Here is a 12,196-nt window from a genome sequence, read left to right as displayed (position 1 = left end):
TATAATGACATGTATCCATCATTATAATATCATACAGAGCATTTTTCACTGCCCTAAAAATGCTCTGTGCTCTGCCTATTCATCTCTCCCTGGAGGCCTTTTTAGGACAGATGGAAGATTTGGTCATTCCAGTATGTGGATTTCCCAGAGTCCACATTGCAAAAAGCATAAAGGGATATGTAAGAATAAAGATGGAAATGGAAACCATAGGGTTTATTGAAGGCATAATGTTCTAGAAATCAATGGGGAGACTCTAGTCCTACCTCTGCCATATCTTTCTAGATGACTCTGGGCAGACAGTATAATTGCTCTGCATTTTCATTCTCTAACTGATAAAATACAGGGATTAGAATAGAGGATTAATACTGCCTCTATAATCTGTAATTATTTTACTCTAATTGTTAAATTGCTCAAGCTAAATTATTTACATTATAGGGGAAAATCTTTAAAAACAATAACTATCATGAACTCTGTAAGAAATAAATAACTAAAATGGATAAGCCCCACTATAGCAAGTAAAATCCTCTGGGAGTGGGTCAGCATATAACATTAGTAGAAAACATTAAGCCATCAAAATATTATTCCCTATTTAGATACACAAGCAGGAAATATAGAGACTTTAAAATACATAAACTTCTGACAGAGCTCTCAAGTTTTACACAAAATCTGAAATGTAAATTGCATTTTAAGTGTAACAAGTAGCCAGTTTTAACAACGGAGCAAGGCCGTGTACTAGCACTAACCTTAGAGAATAAGACATCTGACTTTAACTACAGATGTTTCCGTGAAGTGTCCAAGGAAAATACAGTCTTAAGGACTTGAACAATTTAATCTGAAGAAAAATACCACAATACTTAGCATAAGTATATATAAAAAATAAACAAATATATTTGCATTCAACAATTATGGTAAAGCAAAAATTCAAGAAATCCCAGAGGATATAAATATCATGAACAGGATTAGGAATGGGCTCTAGGTTTATGGAAGAAAAACTGCTTCTAAATAATCTCCAGAACTCTGTCCATTTTATCAACAACCGTAATCTGACTGAGTTGTGAGAGTATGTTGATGAAAAAGTGACGTGTCTGTGAATTGTGTTCTGAAGATGAAGGTAAATATACAGAAATACAGGGTGTTCCTTTAATAGTTGCCAGATCATAATGATTGTGTGCCTAGATGGTCATCAGAAATTAATTCCTCTTTTAAAAATGATTCAGGACACTCACCTAAAGCAGGCCCTTTTCAGGCAGCATTGTTAAAGGAAGGAAAGTAGTACACAAGGTCTGAGGGGGGATGACTCCAGTCCAGCATGAAAAAAATCTGCACCAGGTTTGAAAAATCACCTCATCCTCCTGTGTAAGTAAGATGCCAAGAATCACAACTGCTTTCCGAATCTAAGTCCCCGAGTCTTCTGTGAGGGAGCTGTAAGAGGGGAAGGGACAGAGGTGGCACCCAGGGGCTCTGAGACTCTGGCTTCTTTCTGAGTCAGGCAGAGCTCGGGAGCTGGACAGGGACCAGACCACCACCAGCACGTCGGAGCACGTCCTCCACGAGACCATGGCGCTTCAGACAGTTGCCCACCTTCTCATCTTCTGCCTCAGTCTCTCACTGCTCATCTCCGTAAAAAGTAAGCCTCTTCCATTTATTGAACTTCTGGCAATTTCCTGACTTTTAAATATTTCATGGGAATAGTGTGTAGTGTTGTGTGTTCTACAAAATGCAAGGCTTTAAAAAAAAAGTAAAAAGAACTTGGTGTGAGCAAGCGTCCTGTGTTAAACAAATCAGTGGGACCAGTCAGTGTGAACAATTTTCTGATTCTATGATTTCCAGTAAGTATTCTAATAGAAAATGTTCTTTTTCGACCTTTTGAGTGGTGAGCAGGAGATTGAAATGGCCACATAGGGAAGGTTTTTTGTTGTATTTATACTTTTATGGAATAGATCTGGCACTTTGTAATTGATATTCTTTAAAAGGAAATTAATCATAAGCTATATAGCATTTTATTCCCAATACTGTGTATGTATCTTCACTTTTAAAGAACTTTGTGTCCCAACATTTGCTCTCACAATCAAGGAGATAGAGTCTCAATTTTCCCCAAAGGATAATGGTTCAAAGCATTTCTTTTGCCAGAGAGAAATGGGCTTCCTTTCTATTGTATGTGCTTCTGTTTTATAAATGGAGATGTCATATTCCACAAACTTCCCCAAATAAAAACAAGAGTAATGTTTCTGAGATAATGTTGTTGGATGTACGGCAGTGTGGAAAATCAGAGGAGACCAACAGCCTCAGCTGTGTGTTTATGAAGGACAGTAGCTATTGAACATGTTTAAAACAAAGACAGGCAGAGTGTGTGCTTGTCAAAGGGGCCATGTGATTTGTGTCTGTCAAATCTGAATATCAATAAGGCAAAGCCATAGCACAGCTGCTGTTGAACAAGACTCCTTGGTGTTAGAACGCAGTGTTGTGTAATCTGGGTCACCTGCTGTGGCTGCACCAGCGAGACTGTTACTTGTATGGTTTACAGCTGAGCGTATATCAGAGGTTTGGTGAAAACAGGAATAGATGCTATAGCTAAGGCAGCTGAAGCCAAGTGGAGAAAAACCAAGCCAAACTAAAGGAAGGAACAGTAAATTCGCAACACATACACACACACTCAGGATTTTTTTCCACAGTGGTACTTATTGAAAAGAGTTGTTATTTAAATAGTATTCATCCTCCTTGAAACTTAAAGTGGGCCGCCTGCAATAGGAAGTGAGGCACAGAAGCGATATTTTGAGACGTGGGAGTAGAAATGGAGCAAAAGAAATGACAAGACACGTAAAACGCAAGATGAAGTGAGTTTACAGTACATTTTATGGCAAAGACCTTTGTAATTCCAATGCAGGGTATATTCTAATTCCTAGTGTTTTCTGCACTTAGCTTTTAAGGAGATGAATATGTAACCTCTAGAGTACCATCTCTTTTTTTAGGGGCTCAACTGTGCAACTGAAATTACATACAAATAATTTGTTTTCTCTCTCTTTGAGTGGGGGATTATTTATTGATAGTCTTTAAATAAGTACTTTGTAATTACTTGATATATTCTCTAGCACAATATTTTTATTAGTTAAAAAAAATTTGAAGCCTCATTTTGTTTAATTTTTAGGCAGGCAGACTCTTATCTGTGTTAATATATTTGCTGGCAAGTTGTGATGATATTGCCTTCCTTGTCAAAACACTTAGTTTAGACTTTTTTTTTAACTGACTTGAAAACTTTCACAACCTCAGCCTTCTTTTCCGCCCTTGCCTCTTAGTACTCATGACACAGATCCTATATTCCAGCCATATTAATAAAATAATAGCTAATAGTAAAAGTTGCTGACATTGCTAAGCATTTTATATATGCTATATTTCATTTAATTCTTACAACTCCACCATAAGATAGATATGATAATAATCATCCGTATTGTATAGAATCAGATGGCTATCCGAGGTATCTCAGCCTGGGATACATAGCAGAGAGCTGGAATGTTTAAGATGCAGCCTTTCAAGTCCAGCCCCAGATATTTTGTATGTCTGGGTAGGTCCCATGAGTATGTAGTTCAACAAGCTCTCTGTTTCAAATGCAGGTGATCACAAGTTCTACACTACCCAATATATCTTTCTTGAGAACTTTAGTCATCAGTGTTGTAAGATATAAACATCTCTCTCTCTCCTCGGAAGGATTATTTAGGAGAGAAAATAAGCAATATGAGCTTTACAAGCATTATTTCCATTTAACATACACGACAAGTAGAACTTGTCATTAATTCGATTTTATAGCTGAAGAAACAGTGGCACAGCGAGGCTATTTACTTTCCCGAGGCCATGCTGCAGTGAATGGTGGACCTGGGACTAGGACCCAGAGGTCCGACCCTGGATTCTGTGCTCTTAGCTGACGTGTACAGACTCTGTTGAAGGGATAGTGCGGAGGGGTTAGCGCGCTGCTCAGAACACAATAAAAGCACACAGAAAATTTTAGTTCTTTGGATCATATGCGTTCAATGAATCAATGATTTTTCTTCTTGAACTTCGAAATACATTCTTTTAAAATTAAGAGAAAAGAGTGACCCTTGACTCCATGCTATATTTTTTCATGAAAGTGGTGCCTTGCTCTCCTACAAGGGGCATGCTGTGACCTTGATGCATGAATCTGTGGTGAAAAGCTTTAAAGAGACTACCTTATTAGAGCTACCATGCATTAGAAAAGTGATTGATAGCTGTATTTCATGAGTCTTTTATGCATTTGGAGGTAAATTGAATATTGTCAATGTAAATTCCACATCTAGTTTAATTTAAAATTAATTGTTTTAACCCATATTCAAAGTGTGGTCATAGTATGCAAGTGAAATGTGGTTTGATAAAATTATTATTAAAGTTACTTGAATAATTTCAAAGACTTTGGGATACCATCCCATCTTCTAGAACCTGTTGGCAATTATTAAGTAGCTGAATTTGAATAGAGTTATTTTAAAGAATGCTTTCTTTTCAATCTACCTAAAGTATAAAGAAATAGAATCTATAAAGACAAAATATGGTCGTATTTATTCAATCTTAATGCCGCTATCAAGAAATAATTGAGTTTGCTCAGTAGGTCAGAGAAGGTTGATGTTATTCATTAGGGAGTAATCGTCTTAATTTTCTTTAAAATGTTACTTATGTAGAAACATTTGAAACTTTTATATTCACCGTTCCAGTTAACATCTTTGCAGCAGCATGTTGTAAAGTGCTTACAGAATTATCAGAGTGAGAAAAAGATATCTTTGCTTCTTCATAAATTAAACAATTATCTCATCAGTTTACAGTAGAAGTCTCTACTTCATGAAGGTTACTCACTGTTCCCTGAATCATGCAGCAGAATTAATTTTAGCTTGTAATTTTTGAGGCTTATTTTAGGCGAATCAGATTTTTCAGGAGAATTGCATTCTTTATTCACCTTTGGTGATTTTCAAAAATTACCATTAATGGTATTACAATATCAAATTTTGAAATTCGAGAGGATAAGAACAATCAGGGTTTTTAGTTCTCTTTTATATTTTACTGCTGATTTATTGGAAATCCCTGAGAAGCCCAAGTTTCTCCTTTTAGAAGATGAAAATGAGAGTATCCGTCTTCCCCATTCACACCATCCCTGTTCACATTAGATTAAGCTTCACTATACATACTTACATTACAATTTGCATTTCTTTTCATAATATGTACCAAAATTTGAAAATATTACTTTTGTGTTGACTTAGTTTTACCTATGAGGTTGTAAGACATGGTTGTAGAAACCATGGGTGTTTTGCTAACTGATATATCCTTAGTCAGTGGGTAGCTACTGTCTAGCTCAGGGTAGTCACTCAAGGAATAGTTATTAAATGAGTAAATGAATAATGGAACTTTTATAGCATTTGCTATAAGAATTGAATATCTTCCTTACTCATGACATTTTGGCATTATTTTTTAACCCTTACATTGTTTTATTTTTTATAATAGACTTTATTATTTTAGAATAATTTTAGGTTTACAGAAAAATTGAGAGGATGGTACAGGAGGGCCGCCTATATCTCATACTCAGTTTCCCCTATTCTTAACATCTTACATCAGTATGGTAGATTTGTTACAATTAATGAACTAATATTGATACATTATTATTAACTAAAGTCAATAGTTTATTCAGATTTCCTTAGATTTTTTACCCGATATTTTTTTTCCTATTCTGGAATTCTGTTCAGAATATCATGTTATATTTGGTTGTCAAGTACCCTTAGGTTCTTCTTGGCTGTGGCAGTTCCTCTGGTGTGGTTTTTGATGACCTTGACAATTCTGAGGAGTACTGTTTAGGTATTTTATAGGCTCCTCCAATAGTGGTATTTGTGGGATGCTTTTCTCATGGTAAGACTGGAGTTATGGGTTATTGGGAGGAAGACCACAGAGGTAAAATGTCATTCTCAAGATATCACATCAAGGATCTGTGCAATCAACATGATTTATGACTTCTCTCTCCTTTTTTTTTTTTTTTTTTTTTGATTTATGACTTCTGATGTTGACCTTGATCACTTGGGACATGGTATTTGTCAGGATTCTCCACTGTAAACTTCTTTTTTCCCTTTCTGTACTTTCTTCTTAGGAAGGAAGTCACTATGCACTGCCCACACCTAAGGAGAGGAGAATTATGCTCCCCTCTGGGAGAGCAGAGCATCTACATAAATTACCTGGGATTCTTCCGCATGGGAGATTTGGCTTTTCTCCACCGTTTATTAATTTATTCGAGTATTTATGTCACTGTGGAGTCATGGATATTTATTGTGTACTCTGGGTTATACTACTACTACTTTACTGTTTAATACTTACTGTCTAATACTTACTATCTAATACACTTTACTGTTTTGTTTCTCAAGTTGTTCTACCTTTGGCCACTGGGCGTTCCTTCACTTGGTTCCTGTTCTCTTTTATCCTACTCCCTATCAACGTGAGGTGCTTTACTTCCTGACTTTCTGGCTCTACAAGATGTTCCAGACTTGTCTTGTGTATTTCCTGCCCCAGTCCCACCATAAGCCATTGCTCCCGTGAGCCCTGGTTCCTTTTCACTAGAGAATGGCAATAGAAACCAATTATCTGAATGTAAGGTGTGCTTGGTGCCACTGGGGTATCATTTCTTTTAGGCCATCTCAGCTGATAGAGCACAGAAATATATGTGTGTATATACACATTTGCTTACACGTATCTATATGTACATTGGTGCATATATTAAGCTAAACATGAGTTTATGTTGATGCCTCTAACTTCATTACCACCTGGATCGTTCTAGCTTCCTCCCCCTCCTTGTCTGTAAATTCCCACTCTAACAGTGAGAAACCTGCCATCTGCCATTCATTTACTTAATTGTTTAAATTCAGTAAATAAAATTTTAAAAGTATGTAAAGTATATAGGAGTGTCAAATTCTTAACCCATAATCCTGTAGAAATACCCTTATCAATTTGAGTACACTACTTATGTGCATTTCCTTTTGTCTTTAGTCTTAACACTTTGCTTGTTTCCTTAGGACAGCACCTTTTCCCCCACCCCCTTCTGTGTGATTGTTTTATACATTTTTTGTGTGTCACAATCAACATTCTTTCCTGGGATCTTTGCATACAATAAAATTCACTCTTTGTGCTCTAAGGTTCTATAGGTTTTGACAAATGCTCCATTACAATAGTATACAAAATAGTTTTACTACCCTAAAAGTCCCCTGTGATTTACCTTTTTCACCCTCCTTTCCTGTCCCCAACCCCTGGGCAATCACCGATCATTTTATTGTCTCTATGGTTTTGTCTTTTACGGGATGGCATATAATTGGAATGATAAAATATGTAGCCTTTTCAGACTAGCTTCTTTCAAGTAGCAAAATTCATTTAAGGGTTCTCCATGACGTTTTGTGACTTGATAGCTCATTTCTTTTTATCACTGGATAATATTCCATTGTATAGGTGTACCACAGTTTGTTTATTCAACTATTGGAGGTCATCTTGATTGCTTCCAATTTGGGGCTATGGTATTAGTTTCCTAAGGCAGCTATAACCAAGTGCCATAAACTGTGTAGCTTAAACAGAAATTCATTCTCTCATAGTTCTGGGGGCTAGAAGTCTGAAATCAAGGTGTCAGCAGGGCCCTGCTCCCTCTAAAATCCTTCCTTGCTTCTTCCCAGCATCTGGTGGTGGTCTTCAATCCCTGGCATTCCTTGCCTTGCAGCTGCATCACTCCAAGCTCTGCCTATATAATTATGTGGTGTTCTCCCTTCATCTGTCTATAGCTCTTCTCCTCTTTTTATAAAGACATCAGTCATATTGGGTTAGGACCCATACCCGTGCTAATAACCACATCTGAAATTGATTACACTTACAAAGACCCTGTTTACAAATAAAGTAAACAGGGCACAGGTACCAGGGGTTAGGACTTCAACATATCTTCTTGGGAGACACAGTTCAACCCATGATATCTATGATAAATAAAACTCTGATTTATGATGAAACTGCTTGATTAATACCACTTTTATTGGGCAAAATTAACTTTACATGCAAATTGAATTATAAAAGGATTTTTTAAACTTATAAGTGCTCAGTGTAATATGTCCATATTTTTCTCTTATTTTTCCTCATTCTTTACACTATCCCCACCTTCCACACATTAAACCTTTGGTTTTGAATTGAGGGCTCAGAAATTTCCTCCCACATAGATTTTTCTCATGACATTAGAGTCTGGTTAATATAGAGAGTGGCACCAGAATTGGGCATAAATGTGTTTTCACATTTTCTTGGGACAAATAGCTTAGCGCTCTTCCCCTACATGAATGTTCAATACTTTAACCTACTTTTCTTTCACAAACTGTATTTGTTACTTGGGGCACCAAAAGATTACTGTCTTTCATTATCAATTCAAAACAATGATTATAAATTACTTTGTTGTAAATATATTATTTGTTGTGTTTATTAATATAATGTCATTCTTTATCTTCTTCTTATGATTTTGCCATAACAGTGAAATTGGAGGAAGGAATGTACTTAGTCATCTAGAACTAGGTTGTTGATATTGTTAACACCCTTTATCAGTCTTCTAGGGTTTCCTTCCCAATTTAATAAAAAGCAGTGACTCCTCCAAAGTTTTCCAGCAATGTGTTAGGTAAGTTGTCATATATTCCCTAGCCTTCTTTTTGTTCTCGGAAAAGTTCTATTACAAGGAAAACTCAAGCCAGTGTACTTAGAATAATAACAGTATGGGACCAAAAAACAAGAAAAGGCATGGCAGTAGGAATGAGCATGACTATTCAGAGCCAAAATGTTTTGGCTGGAGCAGAAAGTTTATTGGTTCTAGAGGGAAATCAAGGTAAGATTAGTTGTCCCCAGCCTCGAGATAGGATAATTAATAAATATTTTAAAGTTTACTGTTTACTCACTCATTTCTTCATTGACTCCTTTATTCAACAAGTATTTATTAAGTCTACATGCTTGCTACTGCTCAGAGGATACAGCAGTAAACAAAGAGACCACAATCGTTGCTATTGTGAAGTTTATATTTTAATGGGGTGAGACCAAATAAGTCTCAAAAACCAAATAAGTACAATATGTAATTATAAGCTGGCAATAAGTGCTCTGGAGAAAAGCAAAGGATGAGAGACAGAGAGCAGCTGAGCCATGAGGTTACCTGGGTGAATACCATTTTGGCAAAGAAAATAGGGGCAACTAGTCCTGAGGGAGGAGTGTGCCCAGAGTGTCTGAGGTATCCAGGTGTCCAACGTTGCTGGATTGGATTAAGCAAAAAAAGAGCAAAGCAGGAGAGGTCTCAGGGGTTTTGTTATCCATATCTGGAGTCCTACAGAGTAGTTATTATTAAGCCAATTAAGACACCTGAGACCATGGTAGCTTACGCGATATACCTAAAACACAGCTACAAGGTGATACAACTGAGATTTAATCCTAGGCCTGTCAGGTTCTAAGCCTCATACCAGCTCACAAAAGACAAGACTTGTTAAACATTCAGGAATTTTGCAAGCCAGTTATTAAACTGCTGGTGGCTTCAATGAGCAACGGTGGAAGTAATTGCATCACAGAAATTGACAAACACTACAAATCAGGGTGGTTTTTTTTTTTTTTGAAAAAAATTAGTCCTAGATAACTGAGTATCCATTTCACCTTTAAAACTTTTCCAAATTAAAAATGTTTACAGTTTCAACTGCTATTCCACTCCTGTGACTAATATCTGCAGAGACAAAACTTGCTCCTATGTAACCTAGATTAAACTTTCTGTGGTCTTTTTGGTTCTTCACATAATTGTGCTGATAATTCCCAAATGAATGATTCTTTTCTCTGAATCCAAAATTCTTTGATCCTTAAAATAAGTCCACTTTAGGCAAATTAGTGAGAGCAGAGTGCTAATGAGGCTGGGTTTATTGTTCAATCTCAGTGTGGTTCTGTTTGCTTGGCACAGAGACCGAGTGTATACAATGAGTACTGGTCAGTCTGATCTGCTGGTCTCGAATTTGTCGCATTGAACACAAGGAGAGAGAATGGAAATAGCTCTTAGCAAATCAAGCATCACTACTGGAAAAATCAGTTGTGAGTTAGCAGCAATAACTTTTTCATACAGGGAATTCATTATTTTGATTTCATATCTGTCTATAATTTTAGTGATCCTTTTAATATGAAGAACAAATATTTATATTCAGCATTAATTTTTAAATAAGTAGAGTCAGGACATTCAGATTTGGGCCCTGGCCCATCATTAGTTAATTGCATATCCATGAATGCATCTTTTACGCTAATTTCTCACTTGTAGAATGAGGGGGGTAGATTATATAATTACCAGGTTCCTGTGAGATCCACATTTTTTGATTCCATGATTATTCTAAGTAATGGAATCATAGGCTTGGATAAGTAAAGAGTGTTTTTTTTTAATTAATTTTTTTATTGGAGTATAGTTGATTTACAATGTTGTGTTAGTTTCTGCTATACAGCAAAGTGAGTCAGTTATACCGTATACATATATACACCCACTCTTTTTCAGATTCTATTTCCATATAGGTCATTACAGAGTATTGAATAAGAGTTCCCTATGCTATACAGTAGGTTCTTATTAGTTATCTATTTTATGTATAGTAGTGTGTATATGTCAATCCCAATCTCCCAATTTATCCCCCCCTCCTTTTCCCCTTTGGTAACCATAAGTTTGTTTTCTATATCTGTGACTCAATTTCTGTTTTATAAATTGGTTCATTTGTACCATTTTTTAGATTCCACATAACAGTGATATCATATAATATTTGTCTTTCTCTGTTTGACTTACTTCACTCAGTATGACAATCTCTAGGTCCAGTCATGTAGCTGCAAATGACATCATTTCGTTCTTTTTTATGGCTGAGTAATATTCCACTGTATATATGCACCACATCTCCTTTATCCATTCCTCCATCAATGGACATTTAGGTTGCTTCCTTGACCTGGATATTGTAAATAGTGTTGCAATGAACATTGGGATGCATGTATCCTTTCGAATTATGGTTTCCTCCAGATATTTGCCCAGGAATGGGATTGCTGGATCATATGGTAGTTCTATTTTTATTAGTTTTTTAAGAAATCTCCATACTGTTCTCCACAGTGGCTGTACCAATTTACATTCCCACCAACAGTGTAGGAGGGTTCCCTTTTCTCCACACTCTATCCAGCATTTATTGTTTGTAGATTTTTTGATAATGGCCATTCTGACCAGTGTGAGGTGATACCTCATTGTAGTTTTGATTTGCATTTCTCTAATAATTAGTGTTGTTGAGCATCTTTTAATGTACCTCTTGGCCATCTGTATGTCTTCTTTGAGCAATGTCTAGAACTTCTGCCCATGTTTTGATTGGGTTGTTTGGTTTTTTTTTTTGATATTGAGCTGTATGAACTGTTTGTATATTTTGGAGATTAATCCCGTATCAGTTGCTTTGTTTGCAAATATTTACTCCCATTCTGTGGGTTTTCTTTTCATTTTGTTGATGGTTTCCTTTGCTGTGCAAAAGCATTTAAGTTTAATCAGGCTCCATTTGTTTATTTTAGTTTTTATTTTCATTACTCTCGGAGGTGGATCAAAAAAGATATTGCTGCAATTTATGTCAGAAATTGTTCTGCTGATGTTTTCCTCTAAGAGTTTTATAGTATCCCATCTTATATTTAGGTCTTTAATCCATTTTGAGTTTGTTTTTGTGTATGGTGTTAGAGACTGCTCTAATTTCATTCTTTTACATGTAGCTGTCCAGTTTTCCCAGCACCACTTATTGAAGAGACTGTCTTTTCCCCATTGTATATTCTTGCCTCCTTTGTCATAGATTAGGTGACCATTGGTGCATGGGTTTATCTCTGGACTTTCTATCCTGTTCCGTATCATTTTTCACAGAATTAGAACAAAAAAGTTTACAATTTGTATGGAAACACAAAAGACCCTGAATAACCAAGGCAATCTTGAGAAAGAAAAACAGAGCTGGAGGAATGAGGCTCCCTGACTTCAGGCTATAGTACAAAGCTACTGTAATCCAGACAGTATGGTACTGGCACAAAAACAGAAATATAGATCGAGTGTTTTTGTAATTCACCCTGTATGATGCAGCTTTCATTAGATTATGCTGCAACAATCAAACTCAACATCTTAGCAGTTTACAACAACAAAGGTTTATATTTTGTT

The 12,196-nt window shown here is 36.2% G+C and overlaps 1 protein-coding gene across 9 annotated transcripts in view; it reads left to right on the top strand.

Annotated features, from left to right (window-relative positions):
- The window catches only part of CRB1 (crumbs cell polarity complex component 1), a 276,695-nt gene that overhangs the window by 60,762 nt on the left and 203,737 nt on the right, over nucleotides 1-12,196 (top strand). For 4 of the 9 annotated variants that reach the window (XM_082425364.1, XM_082425366.1, XM_082425369.1 and 1 more), the window contains one exon: nucleotides 1,490-1,627. The exons of the other annotated variants lie outside the window; for them this stretch is intronic. In XM_082425364.1, the coding sequence (XP_082281490.1) occupies nucleotides 1,490-1,627 (138 nt within the window). The remainder of the gene's footprint in view (nucleotides 1-1,489; nucleotides 1,628-12,196) is intronic. 9 annotated transcript variants of the gene reach the window in all.

Source organism: Balaenoptera physalus, assembly GCF_965194825.1.
Source record: "Balaenoptera physalus genome assembly, chromosome: 1".
Taxonomy (NCBI): domain Eukaryota; kingdom Metazoa; phylum Chordata; class Mammalia; order Artiodactyla; family Balaenopteridae; genus Balaenoptera; species Balaenoptera physalus.
This window is presented reverse-complemented; position numbering and strand designations above follow the sequence as displayed.